This window comes from Cervus elaphus, chromosome 17 (genome assembly GCF_910594005.1).
Source record: "Cervus elaphus chromosome 17, mCerEla1.1, whole genome shotgun sequence".
In the NCBI taxonomy this organism is placed as follows: domain Eukaryota; kingdom Metazoa; phylum Chordata; class Mammalia; order Artiodactyla; family Cervidae; genus Cervus; species Cervus elaphus.
The window spans coordinates 8,583,057-8,604,665 of NC_057831.1; the positions used below are offsets into that span (position 1 = coordinate 8,583,057).

General features: G+C 39.4%; 1 protein-coding gene and 1 pseudogene across 4 annotated transcripts in view; both read left to right on the forward strand.

Annotated features, from left to right (window-relative positions):
- Positions 1 to 21,609, forward strand: part of PDE5A (phosphodiesterase 5A) — a 149,688-nt gene that overhangs the window by 78,545 nt on the left and 49,534 nt on the right. For all 4 annotated transcript variants that reach the window (XM_043871546.1, XM_043871549.1, XM_043871548.1 and 1 more), the window contains exons 8-11: positions 2,431 to 2,539; positions 3,579 to 3,666; positions 14,760 to 14,935; positions 18,000 to 18,059. In XM_043871546.1, the coding sequence (XP_043727481.1) occupies positions 2,431 to 2,539; positions 3,579 to 3,666; positions 14,760 to 14,935; positions 18,000 to 18,059 (433 nt within the window). The remainder of the gene's footprint in view (positions 1 to 2,430; positions 2,540 to 3,578; positions 3,667 to 14,759; positions 14,936 to 17,999; positions 18,060 to 21,609) is intronic.
- On the forward strand, positions 4,354 to 8,825 carry LOC122673626 (annotated as a pseudogene).

The following is a 21,609-nucleotide window of genomic DNA, read 5'->3' on the forward strand; positions in this document are numbered from 1 at the left end:
CTTTCTTATCTCTCCTTGCTATTCTTTGGAACTCTGCATTCAAAGGGGAATATTCTTCTTTTTCTCCTTTGCTTTTCACTTCTCTTCTTTTCATAGCTATTCATAAGGCCTCCTCAGACAGCCATTTTGCTTTTTTGCATTTCTTTTCCATGGGGATGGTCTTGATCCCTGTCTCCTGTACAAAGTCACGAACCTCTGTCCAAAGTTCATCATTAGCTAATAGTTAGCTTTTAATCTAATGTTGGAGTACAAGACCTCATAGTGATGCATGTTTTTATTTTAATAAAAATTAGATATCAGGCTTCATTTTGTGAAAACTAAAATGGTGTTTAGTAACTTTAGCATTGTCAAACAACTAGCTGATACTGACCCTTGGCCAGCAGATTCTTTATTACATTTCTGAAATTTCTTATTGGTAGAATTTAGGCCTTTCCAGTTTTCATTATTAAACATTTTGTCAATCCAAACCTGTTTCATGAGATGAAAGGCTTGGCAGTTTGGTGATGTTAGCTATAAGCAGATTCTTCTTTTTAGGGAATTATGTGTCAGTGGAAAAGCATCGTTCACTTAGTACTCTTTTAACCAACCATCTGATTAACTTTTTAAAAAGAAAATAATTGATTGAAGACAGTTGTGAAATGTTAAGTATAAAAATAAAGAATAGTGAAGGTGAACATTATATATAATTATTAGAATCATATTATCAATGGGATAAAACACAGTAAGCTCTTGGGGTTTGTGTCACCCAAGAATTTCAGAAGTGAAGATCATTTCCAGATGGTGGGAGGTTTCAGAGTTTTCTGTGCTTCAATTCAGAGAGCCACCTAATTAATAGGAAAAGTGAATGTTATGTTATACAGATTTTGTAAGCTCTTAATTTTAAAAAATAGATGTTTTAGTGCTATGATTCCATATTAGTTAGCTTCATGTTAATTTTGTGCTGTGCTTAGTCTAAACTCAGTCGTGTCTGACTCTTTGCGACCCCATGGACTGTAGCCCGCCAGGCTCCTCTGTCCATGGGATTCTCCAGGCAAGAATACTGGAGTGGGTTGCCATGCCCTCCTCCAGGGGATCTTCCCGATACAGGGATTGAACCCAGGTCTCCCGCATTGCAGGTGGATTCTTTACTATCTGAGCCACCAGGGAAGCCCCATGTTAATTTTAAATGCATATTTTATCACATCATGACAAATACATGAAATTAATCCTTTAAGCTCATGTTCTTGGAATATATGTACTATTTGTTAATTATAATTATATTGGGAAACATAATTGAAGTTAAATGCAGGGACACCTATTATTTTTAAAATAGTAAAAAGATGTTTACTCCTTTAAAAAATGGTCGAACTGCTTGATTATTTGGGTTCATCTGGCTCCCTCTGTTGAAATAATGATAATAACAAAAGTCATCTATCATCATCATCATCATCATCACTATAAAAGACATTTGAACAAAGATATCCTTTCCAGTGTACTTCTTTCTTTTTGTAGATACTTTTTCATTTTTCTTATCTTTTCTGTAGCTTCTTTTCTTTTCCTCAGAATAGATACCTTTTCATTTTTCTTATCTTTTCTGTAGCTTCTTTTCTTTTCCTGAGACTTCCTTTGTCCATGAGATATTTATTGTTTTAAAATAGTTTTGTTAACCGAAATCCTGCACTTATCTCGTAACCTTTTGTTGGGATTCTCCTCCGGGTAATTATATATGAAGTATTAGGAAGCCAGGAGTATCCTAGGTCAGATGTGTCTAACAGATATGCCTTCCCAGATTATCAATTTACGCTCAGAAATGTTCAGTGTGAATTTCTTCTATTCCTCTGTTACCATGGTCGTTTCCTTTTATTCTTTTTCCGTTGAATATAATACTGTACATATGGTCATTACCTGACTTGGCCAAATTGCACTTAACCTAAAGTGTACATCAAAGAACTGAAGGTCACTCAGTCATGTCCGACTCGTTGCAACCCCATGGACTATAGAGTCCATGGAATTCTCCACGCCAGAATACTGGAGTGGGTAGCCATTCTCTTCTCCAGGGGATATTCCCAACCCAGGGATCAAACCCAGGTCTTGATCTGGGTCTTGAACCGAGGAGAAGAGAATGGCTACCCACTCCAGTATTCTGGCCACATCAGAGAAAGGAAAGACCAAAAGCATCAATTCTTCGGCACTCAGCTTTCTTCACAGTCCAGCTCTCACATCCATACATGACTACTGGAAAAAACATAGCTTTGACCAGATGGACCTTTGTTGGCAAAGTAATGTCTCTGCTTTTTAATGTGCTATCTAGGTTGGTCATAGCTTTTCTTCCAAGGAGCAAGCATCTTTTATAATTTAAGACGGATATGTTTCTCTTATAACCATCTGTGTGACTGTTCTGCCTGTGTTTTTTCACTGCGTGGAAAGAGCTCATCTCTGTTTTTTCCGCAGGGAACGTGATGCAAACAGAATCAATTACATGTATGCTCAGTATGTCAAAAATACTATGGAACCACTTAATATCCCAGATGTCAGTAAGGACAAAAGATTTCCCTGGACAGTAAGTAACCCAGTTTTAGACTTGGAGCTTGCCGGCTGTTTTCCTGCAGACCTGCTCTATACTAGTGACTCTTAACTGAAGGATTGGCTCTAGCATTGGCTCTTTGGAAGTGATCTGTGCTTGCCCTGATCTGAGGAAGAAAAATAAAACAGCTCAGAACATCTGTTGAGAGGTGGTCAGCTATACTTATGTATTTTTCTCTGTACTTTTGTCAGTTTTTAAAACATGTATTAATGAAATATCATTAACTTTGACATAGTTTCACTATTCCCCACTTAATACCAATTGACACTCCTTAGATAGTATTGCTAGAGTTCCTGACTTTATCTTAAAAAATTAAGTTCCATATGGCTTGAGTGTCTGTAACTGGTTATCTACCACAGTGAATAGCTCGTGAAAAAAAAAATGAGTATTTGTTTTTCTTGAAAGCAAGCCTACAAGGGTCAGTTTCTCAGACACTGAAAACTTTAGATTCTAGTACGTTCTCTCATTTAACTTCAGAAAAGCATTGCAGTTGGAGGCAGCTGCCTTGACTTTGTTATTTGCATATCTAGGAGACCTTTTTAGGACTGTAGCAATATGGACAATAGAAACAGTGGTAAAACTAAAGAAGGAGAAATTTGTAACATGTAGAATCCTTGGTGGTGTAAAGATTCTGATTTCTACCCTTCTTATTAAGTTACTTGAGACATCTACTACACAGGGATAGTAGGAACTCAGTGAATATTTTGCTTAGTACTACTGTAAGCTACTTAGAAACTTTAAAATGGAAAATAAAAGAAATATAGGTAAATAAAATGGAAAATAAGAAAAAAATTAAAACAGATACTTATTATTTTTAGTAAAGACTGATTGCTTTATATTGCATTTATATGAACGTCATTATAATTTGTGCATTTTTTACACTCTGATATTATGTCCAGCTAATAAAAGATAAGCATATTAATAACTTCATATGTCCAGTATAGTTTGTAGCATCTAATGGGCAGACAATCTCTTCATAGTATTTAGCTGTTTTGCTTTTTGTTTTTTTGTTTAGAATGAAAACATGGGAAATGTAAACCAGCAGTGCATTAGAAGTTTGCTTTGTACACCTATAAAAAATGGAAAGAAGAACAAAGTGATAGGTAAAGCCTTTTCATTGACCTCCACTCTGCACTTATATAAGAAAAACATATATTCCCAGAAACTTCTTTCCAGTATAAATTTAAAGACTAAAATATGAAAAAAAGATGAAAATTGGAATGATAAAGAATTTTTAACTAATTTTACATTGATAAATGTCAACAAATATTTGTTAAATATCTTGTTAAATATGATATACTTTTGTAATTATAATCCTGTTTCAACAGAGGTTTTGTTTAAAAATGACATGTTGAAAGTTAGTAGACTGAGAGATATCAAATTGATAATATATATTGTTTTAGAGCCTCACATCGTAGTTTATAATTTTTCTTTTTTGAATGATGTGGTTTAGATTGTAGGTTGTATTCATTGAACACTCCATGTTTTCGGCACCTGGAATAAATCAGTGAATAAGCCAAAATCCCTGCCTCAGGGAGTTTACATTCTTATATAAAGTTTAGTAAAACATGTCTACTGCAGGAATGGTGGAAGAAGACATTCTCTGAAAAATGAGATGATGTTTCCTGTTACTGACATGTTTGTTTCTTGGCACGGCAGGTTATATTAAGAGTAGAAAAGGAAATTTATATGCCAGTTACGGCGTCCTTGGTGGTTCAGATGGTGAAGAATCCACCTGCAAAGCAGGAGACCCAGGTTCAATCCTTGGGTCGAGAAGATCCCCTGGAGAAGGGAATGGCACCCCACTCCAGTATTTTTGCCTGGAGAATTCCATGGACAGGGAAGCCTGGCGGGCTCCAGTCTATAAGTTTACAAAGAGTCGGACATGACTGAGCGACCAACACATGCGTGATCAAAATAGCCTGAACTGTTAAATATTCCCCCTAGAAGTTGAAATAAAGGTTTAAACTTTTAAATAAAAACCCTAATGGCGCAAGACTTAGCTGTATAAATTTACCTTAAAAATCTGATTAGTTTCCAGGTTGAAAATCAGTTTCCAGAAAAAAAAAAATTCTGGTTAGTTCCAAGATTTGACTGTAATTTTATTAAAGAAGAGTGTCAGTCAGAAAGGTGGGGGAGGGAGGTGTTGTTTATGAAAGTGGGACGGGGGAGACCTAAAATTGCCTCTCCAGTTCTGTCCAGTAGCCTGGCAACCTTTGCCCCTTCCGTGGAGATGGGTATGGAAGGCTGGACCGGTGCATAGGCTCTTCTAACCACTCAACGAGACCACCCTTGGGTGGCTGTGCATGCAGCAGGTGGTCCCTGGTGCTTCCCAGTGATCCAGTCCTCCTGGTGTGCGTCCTCGCTTTGAGACAGATACACTGACTTACACCTTTAAACAGCCCACCAGTCTGACTTCCCTTGTTCTGACTGTTTACTTTCCAAGATACGTTAACTCAGGTGAAGAGCATGCCTTCTCCCTGGCCTCATGAATGTGTGGCTCGCTTTGCCAGATGTTCCTTATCGTAGATCAGCCACCTGGACTTGAGGTCATGGGCTGAGTTACAGGTGCACTGCTCGCATTCCTGAGGCAGACCCATTTCTTGTTGGTACCCATTTCTTGATACTATTCTGGTTTCATAAGTCAGTCTGTGAGCTGAGGTACTGTTCTCTACCCCAGAGAGCAGGAGATGTCCCCGGCATGGTAATCTAATTTCCGAGCCTCCGGGGCTGGACTCACTGGTGAATTGCCTCATCAGCCTCTTGGAAGACAGCCTGGTGACTCCCTGAAGGCTGTTCTTCACTTGCACACCTCTCAGTTCTCAGAGAAAAAAGGAGAACCTAGTGAATTCATGTATTAGCTCTTTTCAAGGATATCACTGATCAGATCCCTAACAGAAACAAAAGAAAACTGACGGAGGTGCCCTATGGTATGACACTGAGTAAATGTCTGGATTATGGAAGTTTATATCCTAGGGAGTTAGGTGCAAACTGCATTGCAAATGTTACACTTTTTGATAGAAGTGTAGAGCTTACAACAAGCTGCCTTTGACCTTTGAAAATGTGAAATGAATTCCAGAAGCAATGCATCATTTATGAATACTAATATGTTTTGGTGAGAAGGAAGACAGAGTGGCAGCTGGCCACAGTAAGTCATGTCTTCACTTTTTCTCAGCAGCATCTCTTTGGAATAATTGGGAATGGGGAGTGGCTAGAGGAAGTTATAATCAGGCTTTTTCATCACTTTACACAAGTGATAAGAGTCATTTGGGGAAGCACAGAGATGGGAACAGGACTCCTGTTCCTGTGGGAACATCCCACAGGATGGGAACAGGACTCAGGATATCCACCTGGTTCCACTCTCCGTTTAAGCGTTTAAACAGTGATGGGCACCTAACACAACTAAGTCACAGCCTTCAGATCCCTTCGGAAGCCACATTCTATGGTCCTGTCACTGTTCCAGCAAGTGAACCGGAAAAGAACAGTACCAGCTAAAATAATCAGATTTCTGTTTGCATATATTTTGTGCCTCTCATATTTGATAACAAGAGTCAAAAGTAAGCAAATGTTGTTTTAGGGAAGGAAAAATTCCCTACCAATTAAAAGAAAGAAAAATACCCTAGTGAGATTGCTGGTGGGGGTTCAAGGTAATTCCAATAGGGAAAATTTTCAGTGTTCCCCACTGTTCTGTAAGTGTGACAAAACAGAAAATTTGAATTCTCAACTGTACTTTATACTCACAGATGTAGCATGGAAAATAGCATGGTTGTAATAATTTTTCTTACATGTCACAGACCAGATTTTGCTATTATGTAATTCTAATATAGAATCCCCACAGAGTTACATGCGGAAAGACAGACCGGCCCATGTGGTTTTTGTAATCTTTCTTTCCTTCCTTTTTTTCCATTACTGACAATTAGATGAAATTGTAGACGTTAGACCAGTGCAGGGCCTATTGTATCATTAAATGTATTCTCCAAGGTATTTTTTTGTAGCAAATGTTTTCTCAGTGGTCTGGCTGATACAGAATGTTTCCACCACTTTGTTTCCAACACTGTTAAGAAGCTCCTTTCCTCATGAAGCATTCATTTATTTTAACCAATTATTTCCCCTATTTATTAGATTAAGTTTGTCTTTTTCTTACATTTACTAGAAATACTTATGCCTATTTTCCATGTCAGTTTCAGGGCATGTTTTGAAGAAACCAGTCCCATTCCCATCCAAAAAAAAAAGTTGTTGAGAACATTTCCACTTTAGATAACTTACATTTATATCTCTTTTTTTTAGTGAAAAAGTAATACAAATCATAGTGTTACACCACATGTTATTGACACAGTGAAGCTAGAGAGAGAAGTATGTGTTCCTTAAAGAATGTATTTTCTAAACTCATACTAATTCTCTGCTCATCTATGTGTGGCAATATGATTCCAAGGCGTAAGTAAATGCTGTAAAATTATATAAGTTTAAATTTGACTACTTAATTTTATTTTTCATATTAAATTATATCATTTGGCAATCTATTCAGTTGTTTGTAAAAATATTTGCTAGGATTTTCCTAATGCAAACATAATTACTTTGTGCAGTGTCATACATGGTACATATTGCCTGTGTTGCTTAAGGTATTCAGTTTTTCCCAGTTAGAGAATTGTAAATTGTGTTTAATGATAAGAAGCACCAGAAAATAAGACTGTAGGGACAGTAGCAATTGGAAGAAAATGAGAAAAAAAAAAAAGGATATTATATCTTTAACTTATAAAAGTGAAAATCTACAGAATGAAAATAAACATAAGGGTTATAGTTTCAAGAATTGATTGAAGAAATAGAAAAATAAGGGAAACTTCATAGTAGCCCTGGAAAACAGAACTTAACCTTTGCTGGACCACCAACACTGTGGGATTTCTAGAACATATTAATATGAAGTGTATACTATTTGTAAGAACTTGCTGTACACAAAATGGGCAAAATTTGAATAGAGATAACAATATTAGTATCAGGGTAGATTTTAAGATAAAAGCATAATGTACAGAATCACTTTGCAATGAATAAGTTAAATTCACAGAGGGAAGTGTAATTGTCATAAATGCCTCTAATAAAGTAAATAACATCATTGACATATAAAGGTCAAAGCTATTAAAAGTACAAAGAGAAATGGACAAAATGGTAGTCACAATGAGAGTCTTTAATATATTTTTCTTAGAATGCTAAATAGGAAAAGAGGAAACATTAGAATTGATTAAAAAATGAAATGATTTAATTGGCATGCATTTACTTTTATATGTCATAATTTAAAAACACAAATTTCTTTCAAATACCCATTAGAAATTTACAAATACACACATACAACATAAACTTAGTCATTTCTGGAAAGTAGAATTGAAAACCACTGTCATGGAACACAGTGCATTAAAACTAGAAATGCATAATAAAAGGATAAATTAGAAGGGAAAAGCTCCCTTAGAAACTGAAAACATTCTCCCAAATGTCAAAGAAGAAATCAAAAGTCAAAATGAAAGTATAGAGCGTTGGCTGTATAAGCCCGTGGTAAGAAGTTTCAGAAACCCTTTTCATGAAGATGGCGCCAAAGGCGAAGAAGGAAGCCCCTGCCCCTCCTAAAGCTGAAGCCAAAGCAAAGGCTTTGAAGGCCAAGAAAGCTGTGTTGAAAGGAGTCCACAGCCACAAGAAAAAGAGGATCCGGACGTCACCCACCTTCCGGCGGCCCAAAACACTGAGGCTCAGGAGGCAGCCCAGATATCCTCGGAAGAGCGCCCCGAGGAGAAACAAACGTGACCACTACCCAGCATCAAATTCCCCCTCACCACCGAGTCAGCCATGAAGAAAACAGAAGACAACAGCACACTGGTGTTCGTTGTGGATGTCAAGGCCAACAAGCACCAGATTAAACAGGCTGTGGAAAAGCTCTATGACATTGACGTGGCTAAGGTCAATACTCTGATCAGGCTTGATGGAGAGAAGAAGGCGTATGTTCGACTGGCTCCTGACTATGATGCTTTGGATGTTGCCAACAAAATTGGGATCATCTAAACTGAGTCCAGCTGGCTAATTGCAAATATAAAAGTTTTCACTATGAAGAAAAAAAAAATGAAAGTATAGCATTTCAGAAAATTAGTGGCCACCTCAACTTAATATAAAAATGCAAGCTATAAGGTCAAAACTGTATTCAGAGGAGATGTAGAGCTTTAAATATTTTGCTGTTATTAATCAGGAAATAATAAACGAAAGAGCCGCTTGATAAAAGTGAAAGAGGAGGTGAAAAAGTTGACTTAAAGCTCAACATTCAGAAAACAAAGATCATGGCAATGTGGAAACGGTGGAAACCGTGGCTGACTTTATTCTTCTGGGCTCCAGAATCACTGCAGACAGTGACTGCAGCCATGAAATTAAAAGACACTTACTCCTTGGAAGGAAAGTTATGACCAACCTGGACAGCATATTAAAAAGCAGAGACGTTACTTTTTCAACAAAGGTCCACCTAATCAAGGCTGTGGTTTTTCCAGTGGTCATGTATGGATGTGAGAGTTGGACTATAAAGAAAGCTGAACACTGAAGAATTGATGCTTTTGAACTGTGGTGTTGGAGAAGACTCTTGAGAGTCCCTTGGACTGCAGGGAGATCCAACCAGTCCATCCCAAAAGAGATCAGCCCTGGGTGTTCATTGGAAGGACTGATGCTGAAGCTGAAACTCCAATACTTTGGCCACCTGATGCTAAGAGCTGACTTATTGGAAAAGACCCGGATGCTGGGAAAGATTGAAGGCGGGAGGGGAAGGGGATGACAGAGGATGAGACGGTTGGATGGCATCACCGATGCGATGGACATGAGTGTGGGTGGACTCCGGGAATTGGTGATGGACAGGGAGGCCTGGTGTGCTGCAGTCCATGGGATCACAAAGAGTTGGACATGACTGAGCGACTGGGCTGAAACAGTAAATAATTAAACTATTTCAACTAAGTGTTCATCTCACTCCTCACACTGCCCCCAAAATAAATAAATGAATAGGAAGAGAGAAAGCAGAAGAAAGAAATTGAAAAGAGAAATTTATGAAATGAAAAGGGATAGTAAATCGAGATGATGGGCAAACAGTAAACAAACATCCAACACAGATAATGAGGGAAATAAGAGAAACACAAATAGGAATGAGAAAGCAAATATAATTATAGATGCAGAAGAAATATTAAAAGATGTTAGAAAATACACTGTAACAAAAAAGTGATATGTTTTGATGAAACAGAAATTCTATAAAAATTGATAATAACCAATACTAAGGAGCTTCCCTTGTAGCTCAGTTGTTAAAGAATCTGCCTGCAGTACAGGAGACCTGGGTTCGATCCCTGGGTTGGGAAGATCCCCTGGAGAAGGAAATGGCAACCCACTCCAGTATCCTTGCCTGGAAAATCTCATGGACAGAGGAGCCTGGTCGGCTGCAGTCCATGTGGTCGCAAAGAGTCGGGCACGACTGAGCAACTCACACTTACTTACTTACTAACTTAATACTAAGAAGAATTTAAAATTTCTCATGGAAGTTAGTTGAAAAAGTTATATTTTTTAAGTCCATAAAAAAAAAAAGAACACTATTACCCAAAGTAATACCCAATTCTTACCAAAGCAACCAGAGGACAGGAAAGGATGAAATAAGGCGAGGTATGGAAAAGGAAATAGCAAAATAACTTACAATATGATACGATTGTTAAATGGAAAAACCCAGGAGAATCAGCTGAAAGTAGCTATCTAAAAAGAGAGTTGCAAAAGTGCCTGGCTTTCAAATCGTTAAAGGAAAATAACTTTCTTACATGGCAAGACAAATTCGTTGGAAAATAATAATGGGAAAAAATCTCATATAGAGTAGTAACAAGGAATAAACTTTGTCAGAGATAGGAACATCTATGTGAGGAGAACTATAAAACTGTACTAGATAACTTGAAAATCTTCAGTACATGAACTGACAAAACATTCCCTGATGATGAGAATTTTTTTAAGATGTTAAGTTTTTGCAGATTAGGTTTTATTTCAATTTTAATACATGTCCTGATAAGATTGTTTTTCAAAGGGGAAGGGAGTTCTTAACAAACATAAAAAATTCATCTGGAGGACATATAAAAAGAAGTATTTATAAAATTCTTCTGGACGGATAGTGCAAAATAATCAGGGTTGATGGATAGAGAATTGCCTTATCAGAAATTAAAATAATGCTGTATAAGTAGCATAACTAAAAGTATTAAATGTATGCTCGAGAAGATGGCAAGATTGATGGGACACAATAGAAAGTCTAAATGCCGACCCAAGTCCGATATAATTTGTGTTGGTATATAATAGACTACATTTCTGTTTCTAAGATGTCGTTGGTTGAAAGACACCATTTTATGTAACTCAAAGAAAGAAAAACATAATTTTAGTTATACCATTACAAGCAATTGATGAGAATGCAAACTGATTTCATGAAATTTAAATGTGAAAAAAGCACATTGTTGAAATAATATGAATTTATTATTTGAGGTGACAATTTAAATTATTAAAGGATGAATAACTATTTAAGTTTCATAAGAATCCAGTAGCAATTTAGTGGGGGGTGGGGAATTAAGTAGAATTAGAAGATTGAATATGATAGAATGAATCTGTAAAAGTGCTAGAGGAAAATATTGGTTTATATGTAATCTTAAAACAGGAAGCTTCTTTTAAAAGCAAGACACTATAGTTGAAAACTTAAAAGATGACTTACTTGAGAAATTAAATCTTTTCTACAGCGAGAAACTTCCTAAATTAAAATAATTGGCAAATATCTTGAAGAAAATGTCTTGAAAAAAATTTTTTTGCAAGGTAGGTCATAAGGGTATAAAAGGGCAGGTCTTGTGTGTGCGTGTGTGTTAGTCACTCAGCCGTGTCTGACTCTTTGTGACCCCATGGACTGTAGCCCGCCAGGCTCCTCTGTCCATGGGATTCTCCAGGCAAGAATACTGGAGTGGCTTCCCATCCCCTTCTCCAGGGGATTTTCCTGACCAAGGATCCAACCCAGGTCTCCCGCGTTGCAGGCCAATTCTTTACTGTCTGAGCCATGAGTATTAACAGTTTGGGCATCTCCCCATGTTGTGTGGGAAAGAAGACCTGAGACCACAGGCAGAATGTAAGAGGTGACGCCCTGCTCTGCCACAAAGCCAGCAGGAAAACTGGTTGGTAAGAACGTCCGCCTCCTGGAGTTATAGAAAAGGAAACCTCAGTGTGTGATTTGAGAAACTACCTAGTTCCCTTCAGCATAATTTCCAGAGGCCTTCAGTGCCAACTAGCTCTCAGAGCTGCTGTTGTGAGCATGTGAAATAATGTCTGTGCAAGTACTTTGTGAACTAATAATATTACATAACACTGATATTTTATTATCTAACTGTGCTACTTCTCGGTTTTCACCTAATATGTTTTTGAATATTTTATTTTATGGTTGTACATAGTGATTGATTTTGGCTGAGTGATTCTGTTTTAATTTTGGTTCTGCAATGACTACTTTGTTTTTATGTATAAGTGCTTCTGATTTTATATCACTTGCTAGTAGATGTGGCATTTCAAATGACCAGTTTTAAATTTCATTACTATACTCTTCATCCATTCTTCCACATCTTTAAGAAATACATTGTGAAAACTGTCTGTAAATGGGTCCAAGCTTTCTGAGTGTTACTCTGTGTCTGCCTGTCTGCCGAGGCGGATTCTGACACGTGCTCGCTGTTCTGCCCTGAGCTGTGGTTGGTACAGACAACTCCTGCTGTTTGTATGCTGAATATGCCGTTTTAGTACCTTTCAATTCCTGGGGTATTAATTAATACCACTTACTGGGCTTCCTTGGTTGCTCATCAGTAAAGAATCTGCCTGCAATGCAGGAGCCACAGGAGAAGACACAGGTTCGATCCCTGGGTTGGGAAGATCCCCTGGAGAAGGAAATGGCAACCTATTCCAGTATTCTTGCCGGGAGAATCCCATGGACAGAGGAGCCTGGCGAGCCAGATTGAGCCTTGTGATCCATGAGGTTGCAAAGAGTTGGACACGACTGAGCGGCTAAACAACAATGTATTCATTCAATGACTGACTGAGGCTTAGATTTGAACTGCTGTCCAGGAGAGAGCTCCTTACCTCGGCCCCAAGCCTAGCCGACTGCCTGATGACCACGGCCTGTCTTCTTTCCATATGCACAGTCAATCTTATGAAGTGACAAAAGGAAAAATCCTGTTTATGCAAAGTGCCCATCAAGCAGGAGAAAACTTAGTAACAACTGAAAAGCAGTTACATTGTGCTATGAAGATAAGGAATGCATGACTCTCAAGAACATGTGATGTGGGAGATAGCCAGATGCCTACATAAACAGTCCCATGTTTATAATTTGGGGATTCACAAAGGTTGGAGGACATAACCCTTGTGTTTGCACTGTACATGGTATGTGGTCTTTTAAAATGATGAATGCTGATTGCCATTTACTCAATGGTTTTTACTTGCAGTGTCCAACTTTTAAGTTTTTCTTGATAATGGAATAAGTGTTAGAGAAGTAACCTCTGCAGTGGTAACACTGGTAGATACGGATGGCTTTACTATCTAAAATAGAAAAACTCCCACAAACAAAGAGCAGAAGGAGGATACAGATAATTTGTAGTGTTAAAAATAAAGTGCACACCACTGGTGATAAAGGGACTACATGTGCAACCATGCATCATTTCAGACTCTCTGAAATCCTTTTATGCTCCAGGAAAAATAAAGAGATAGCCAACCACAATCTTCATGGGAAAGCAATTGGGTCAGAACTGTAGTCTTGCATCCTTTCGTTAATTCGGTAAACATTTTTTGAGTCTTGCTGTGTGCCAGGCCTGGCTAACTAAGGAAGTGGAACTGAAAAATAAAATCTCTTAAGCCCAGGATATGTACAGTCTAGAAAGAGAGACAGAAATAAAACTCCCGATGATCCTCCAGCTGGTAAACGTTAAGGAGATAGGAGAGGTGTCTGCCTCCCCTGGGGAAGTGGGAGGCCTCTGGGAGCTCCCTGTGAAGGGCATGTAGGGATCTAGATGTAGGGATCTCCTGGGCAACAGGAAAGAGACTGGGACCAGCGGAAAACTACAGGCAAAGGTGTGGGTGAGCAAGAGGCAGTCAGGAAACTGCCAACAGTCATCAGACAGGGGTAAAAGGCACAGGGCAGATGTACGGTAATAATCTGGTCTTTGGGGCTAGGCTGAGCTGGGGTTTCAGCTTTAAACATAAGCACCCTGGAGCACATGACTTGACCTTCCCGAGACTCAGTGTCTTCATCTTTAAAGCGGATGTGAGCGCCCCTTTCTCATAGTGTGAATCATGCAGACCGGAGTCCACGTGTGTCCTGAAGCATTGAGCACCGCGCCTCCTCCACAGTAGGCCGTGATGGAAGTCTGTGTTACATATGTAGAGACAGAAGAGACGGGACGTTAGCAGCACTGTTACCCAGAGGTACAAGGTCATCAGACTCCTCGCAGAGACCCCTTACGATCGGAGCCCCATAGAACAACGAGTTCAATTACGATTTGACATAGTCTTCCATTTATATATACTATGTGTTTGACTTTCTAAGAAAGACCAGGACTTGGGAGGTCTGGTTATGATTTTCTTCAAAGATGAATTCTGCTCTTATATCTAAGTAAATAGTCATCTCTACATGCATTTATTTGCAGTATCAAAAATGATTGGAAATATTCTCCTGGACACAGAGGTACATATTGGAAATTTGAGACTGTCTCAAACTACATTCTGTTTTGTGGATAATTGTGTTTTTTAACTTCTGATTTCTCAGTAAGGAAAGGCAGCCTGGGTGACCCAAAATTCTGATGTGCATCAAAATTGTTCTCTTGGCAAGAGTACAAAAATCCAATTAGTCTCCAAAGGACAAATTGTCTTTGGGGATACAACTGATATAAAACTTGTGACAGAATCTGGAAGAAAATAGTAGTCTAGGATCTTTTTGAACATAGACAACATACATTTAGGACTGTGTGAAATGAGTTTGCATGTAAATTAACTGAGTTCATTGTTCTAGCTTCTTTGTGTGAGGATCCGTTTAACTATTTGGAGATGCCAAGCACTCCTAAAAGAAAAGCCGTAGACCTTTGGGGGCCCGTGTTAAAGTCAGTGCATATTGTGATTATGAATAGTAACATCTGTTCAATTTCTTGGATTATTATAGGGGTTTGCCAACTTGTTAATAAGATGGAGGAAACCACTGGCAAAGTTAAGCCTTTCAACCGAAACGATGAACAGTTTCTGGAAGCTTTTGTCATCTTTTGTGGCTTGGGGATCCAGAACACACAGATGTACGAAGCGGTGGAGAGAGCCATGGCCAAGCAGATGGTCACGTTAGAGGTGGGTGCTCCTGCGGGACGCCTCGGCCTCCCTGGGCGCACTCCCGGCCGCCGCCCCTCCCTGCGGAGCGCTCGGGGTCTGTTACATCACTGTGACCGGCGAGAACCACGTGCTTCCTCTCTCCTCACTTAAACAGCTAAGGAAACTGAGACCCAGCATACTTGAGAAACTTGTCAAAGGTCATACGACCACATCAAAGCTCAGGCCCCGGGCCCCTCCGTCCTCCGCTTTCTCCGCCGAAAGCGGTCCTTGGACCCTAGTGACGAGCCGCTCACACTGATGATAGTCCCCGCCCTGTCTGTCCTTTCTCCACTGCCTGAGCCTCCCATCTCTCCTCATGAACAGCTGTGTTCACACATCAAAACAACAAAACCAGATATCCCAAGCACTCAGAATCAGAAATGAGGAAAAGGGAAAACTCTTCCAAATTACAGAATTGTGGATCTTGAGAAAATTCTGATTCAGTACGTCCTGGGTGGAGGCTGGGAATCTGTGTGTTCCTACCAGCCTCCCCCAGGTGATTCTGAGTGTGAACTACGGGCTTGGGGCCTGGCCTCAGACAAGACTCCCTCCCAAGCAGGATGCGCCTACCCACGCGGGCCAGCCATCTCCAGACGTCTCACTGACGGCCTGAGAGCATTCACTTTGTGCAAGATGGAAATTTCTTACATCGTAGACCAGTCTAGGGAGTTAGACTTCAGAAAGGGCATTCCCTAGTCATTCACACACTGGTGTGAAATATATTTTAGTGTTTGCCTGCTCTTAGCCAGTAGAGATCAGTAGAAATCAATGTTTGAGTTATAGATTGTAACTTTTCCTCCAGCTGTTTACCAGTACCCAAGATGGTGTACTTTCTAATGTGAATATAAAACTCCAAATAATTTTAGTAAAGTACTATATAAGAGACTTTGGATTAGAAATCAGTAGAAATCTGTTTCAAATACACACACACACACACACACACGTATACATATGTTTTACATTAAATGTACGCATACATATGTATTTACATGTGTGTGCATGTGTATATACAATTTTTAACATATTTTTTTACCGTTTCCATAACTGTACTGAAGAATTGACTCTAAGCCAGCTATCAATTAGAAATTAATCTCTTTTTAAACATACTTCTTATTTGGAAAATTTCAAACATAATGCTGAAGTAGAGAGGCTAACTAGGGAACCCCCATGTCTTCATTAGCTGTCTTCAATAATTATTGACCTGTGGCTACTATCATTCCATCCATACTCTTGCCCACTTCTCTGCTCTCTTCTTCCCTATTAATCCATTGATTATTTTGAGACAAATCCCAGGTATAATTTTGTTCACAGTTTCTGAGTATCTTCCTCACTGAGTTTTGTTTCTGTTTTTACACTGTAGTTTTATTTCAGTTAAAAATGAGTACTTGTACTTTCACTTAGTATATCCATTTTCCAATTTCAATTCATTGTAGGAAATCATATCTATGATCACAGATTTAACCTTGAAAGTCTTTTCTCCCAAGGCATTGGATAAAACCTAGGGACATAAATCCCTTATGTTTTCTTCGGGAATTATTTTGACCTAGAAGACATCATTATAATGACAGTAAAACAACAATAAATAGCTAACCTTTATCAAATGCTTACTCTGTGTTCTCACATGTACTAACGAAAGTTAATCCTTACAACCCTATGAGTATGGTGCTATTTCTATCTTCAGCGTGTGATAAGATTAATTTTTTAAACTTAGCGTGTCATGTTATTCCTTTATTCCTTTGCCCATGTTGCATTGCGTTGATTTATATTAGACTAGTTCAGGGCCACCATCTTAGCCTTTCTCAACAAACCGCCGCCCTGGTGTCAGCAGCTGTGACCTGTCAGTCTCATGGCAGCGGGAAACAGCAGCTCCGAGGTTCCCTAGGTTTCCTAGGGAAACCGTAAGACAAGTCACATGTATTACCGTACTATAATGTTCTGAATCACAGTATTTAGACATATTTACCATTTGGCTTTAGATTTTTAATTGCTTACAGTTTTAAAAACTAGTTCAAGGAAAACTGGTTTGGGCCACTGAATTATTTGACTCACCGTTTAAAGTCTGAAAATGAGGTACCTTTTTATCGCTGACCCTAAAACTTTAAGAGATTTTAGTAAATCTGTGTTAACTCTGTCAAAAATGAACTTTTAAAAATATTTAATATGATAGACAATTTAACATGTCTATTTAACATGACAATTTAACTACCCTGGTTTAGAAGAACATCTAAAATACTGTCCCATCATTTGGAAGTTATCGGGTTTGAAAATGGGAATTAATGATTCACAAGTTATGGGAAGATAGTAAATCTGCCTTACTATCTTCTTGTAACTCCACCAGGATGGTGAAGAGTGTACGAGATTACGAGATGAAAGCTGGGTCCCAGGCCCTCTTCTCACTGGCTGTGAGCTCACAGCCAGTGATGAGACTCCCTGGGCCTAGGTGTCCTCTGCTGTTAACAGATGGATCTATAGGCCACTTCTGCTCTTCTCCGTTCTTGAATCCTGTGGGTAGAAAAGTATCCCTGAATCTGGGTGACATTTATCTCTCTGCTATGCAGTTTTCCCTTATGAATTCTACAGTGGTTACAGGCCTCTTCCAAGAGCCACTTCCAGACTGCTTTCTTCCTAAATATCAACATTACAATGTCAGCTTATGCAGAAGTCTTTTATCTTGGTTCAGTACATCAGTAAAATAGCTAGAGTCAGTATTTTTGTTTAAGAAAAGCAACACAGAATTTTCTGCCAAGTTTGAGCGAATAGTGTGACTTATCAATAATGTGTTTGTTGTATCAACATTGTCAGAGGAAAAGTGACAGTTTTCTTTGAACACAGGGAGTGTAACTTTCCGTTTCCATAAGAAGCATTTGAATAAAAATCCCGAGATTTTCTCTCTGTTGAAGAAAGCAGCAAAGAAGATACGATGTTCTCAGGAGTCTAGATACCTCTGCAGGAAGGCTTGGGAGAATCCCAGGCTTGAAGCTGTGGTCTGTGTTGGGTATTCCTCTTTTGTATAACATGCATTCCTTCTGTTCTCGCCCCGTAGGTTCTGTCTTATCATGCTTCAGCTGCAGAGGAAGAGACCAGAGAGCTCCAATCCTTAGCGGTAATCCTCCTCCTCCTCCTCTGTAGAAATGACTAACCAGAGGCAGCTAATTAAGACGTAGATATGCTTCTCTCAGGGCAGCTGCTGCGGTGGGTAGTGGTCCCCTAGACCTTTAATTAAATGTGGTAAATATTTATATGGACATTTATAAAAAAGGTCTAATCAAACCTATTTTTTTGCAAGGCTAGATAGAAGTTCAGTGATAACACAGAGCAAATGATAACATTGTATTGATTTTGTAACACATTAAATGATTCTGATATTTTCCCAGTAATTGTTATAATCTTTACATCTTTCTTAAGCCAAAATTAAATTTAGTTTTTGGTTCCTGGGGAAGTGTGGACAGGGGATTGCAAGGTGGTTGTTTGGTTTGAGTACTAACAACAAAGATTTTATAGCTCGTTACTGATAACGTACTCTGCGTTATTAAAAATGGAGAATGGTTTTAATTTCTAACCATACGGCTTGCAGAATGTTATTTGAAATTGGGTTCAAATAAGGTCAATTCCTGAATGCTCACAAAGTTCTTATTTAGGATGCTAGGAGAGAAAAGCACATTGATATGTAAGAAGGTCTTGAGTTTGGGGGTTGGTTGAGATTGCCTTGGTTGAGGTTAATGAAAACTCGAAGCACTTCCACACTGACAAGCAAGCCTGCCTTCTGCGTTTCCACTCACGTGAGACAGCGTGAAGTGTGTGTGGGACGTCCTGGGAGCGAGGGGGGTGAGAGCGCCGCCGAGGCCACTGAGCTTCCTCCTCTGTCATCGTCATTGTGGCTTGCCAATGGTCGCCCCCCTTGCCCTTACATACGCTTTCCCATGTAAACTGCACAAGCCGTGCGGTGGACGCCGAAGCTCGCGGACTGGCCCAGGGTCGCCGGCAGAAGTGAAGAGTCAGGAGAGACACTCACACCGTCGATCTCCAGAGCACTGCCCGTCAGCGCTGTGATGAGCTTTAGGGAGGGAGGAGGTTAAAGATGCTTCAGACGTTCTGGCCTTGGTAGTTCAAAGAATGATCATCCCCTTCATTAACCAAAGTGGAAATATTAAGAAGGAAAAGATAGATTTGATACACAACACGGTAAGTTTGAGATGTGGGTGGAACAACCAAATAGACATCTTGCGCGCTGGGAAAGGCAGGTGCAGAGTGGGGAGGGGCTGGTGGCCAGAAGAGAGGCGGCAGTTTGGAAGTTAAGGGATAGGGCCTGGGGGGAGTCCCATGACAGTGAAATACTAGGAATGGAGCGAGTGCGGGAGAATGTGGAAAGGCGCGAGGCTGGGGGTAGAACTGTTGGGGTGTATGTGTAGATGGAAGGTGTAGAAAAGAAACCAGCTATGGCAGACACATGGCAGTTAGACAGGGAGGCAGATCTAGGGCAGCAAGCAGAACAGTTTTTATGAGGAAGGAGATCCCATCAGTTGTTGAAGGAAGGTTGAGAAACAGGACTGAGGAAAGGCTGCTGGATTCAGTGATTAGGTGATGGTTGAGAAGGCAGCTTCAGGAGTGAAAATGCAAAAGGTCAGACTAGATGGTGAGAAAGTGGAGGAAATGAATAGTAGTTTAAAAAGTATGTTTTGTATGAAAGAATGAAATAGCTACAAAGGGTGTTGGCTGCATCGTGTGAAGTTTTTTATTCTTTTGTTTTGTGTTTGTGAGCAGTTTGCTCACAAGCAGGAGAGGCAACACGTTTGTGGACAAAGGGGGAAGGTCCAGGGTGAGACTAAGAATGTAGGATGGTGACAGATATCTGGGCCTTGAAGTGGTCTAAGCATCACAGAGACATCTCTTTGGCCAAGACCAGAGAAAAGGGGTGGTAATAATAGCTACGCTGACTCTGTTAGTCACTCAGTCGTGCCTGACTCCTTGCGACCCCATGGACTGTAGCCCACCAGGCTCCTCTGTCCATGGGATTCTCCAGGCAGGAGTACTGGAGTGAGTCACCACTCCCTTCTCCAGGGGATCTTCCCAACCCAGGGATGGAACCTGGGTCTCCTGCCTTGCAGGAAGGTTCTTTACCATCTGAGCCACCAGGGAAGCCCCACACTCGCTGAGCACTTACCACATACATGGTGTGTTTGAAGTTCTTTGCGTGTGTTAAGTGTATTAAGTCCACAGCCACCCTGTAAGGTCAGTATTAGCATTTTGAAAATGGAATCTGAGGTTGAGTTTAGATTGCCCTACTCAGGATCCTCCCAGGTTGTGAGTAGGTACCAGGACAGACTGTCCAGACCCAAAGCATACACATCATTGCACAGCCCTGGAGAGAATGAGCTAGGAAAGGAAGGAGGGACCAGACTTGTAGATTCTTGATTAAATCACTGAGTATGAAGCTGAGTCATCTGCCAAGAACAGTCGAAGGAACTCGAGATGATTTCATCTGAAAGGTTAAGCTTCTCTGGGGGTTAGCCTCATTGGAATTGGCTGTTATTTATTTTGTTCACGATGATGTTTGAAGGAATGAGTTGTTTTTCAATTATTTACAAAGGTTTAAAAGTTTAAAGTATCTCTCACATCAGGCTTAATTGCCCATTTGTCTAATCCTCCTAGAGTGCTAGAGTTTTGCACTAACTGCATACTGTGAGCAGGAAATGATCACATGGAGAGAAGCATTTTGAAGTGCTTGCAAGCTCTGTGGGATTAACATTACTGCAAAACGAGGCTAGGTTACACTCTTCCATGTGTTGTTTTAGATAAAAACCAGCAAAGATAATACTAAAAAATTCATTAGGATATTAAATTTTGCTTTTTACTTTGAAAATAGCATAAGTCTTTCAGAAAAATCTGAAAATTATTTTCTCAATCATGTTTATAATTTTAGCAAGAGAAAAACACTTTGGAAAAACTGAGCATTGCTGTATTGCAGTATTGTTCAAAACCATCTGTTGTTCCATTTGGAAAAGAGATTTCTGGCAGCTGCATTGAGAAATTTAGGATAACATAGGATAATGTAGGTCAGATAATTCATTTAAATTGGTTGAAATTCAGAAAATGATTTCAACTCTGTTTTCTATCAACCTAATAAAAATTCCTTTGCAGCCCCAACTACACAGGTGCCTGCCTCATCCAGTAATTACCAGAATTGCTATCTTAGTCATGTGTCTGATGGTTCATCTCAATTTAAAACCTAAAATAATTGAAAAGCTGTCAACTGCTTAATTTTTATTTTTAGAAATGCATTCTTGAAATACTATGCTTAAGTACACTAAATATTTCTGTGTTCAGAAAAGTCTCAGTTACAGCAGAAAGTATAACAAAATTGATAGGAAATTCAGGATCCCTTTTTTGCCCTTGCATTACTTGACATTTTTGTCCTATTTTTAATCTTATTTTTTGTTGGCTTAAGCCTTATACAAGCATTTTGTCATATGCCCTTTAATGATCTTTCATCACAAGTTTTGAGTTAAAAATAAAAGGACCCCAGCTGACCTGGCTATGATTATTAGAAAGTCATAGTTAAGATGTCGGAATGAAATGAGTGTTTATTACAAGTAGTTGCATATCTGATTGATCGGTTGCCTTTTCTGCCTTGTCTTGCTAGAATAACAGTAAAT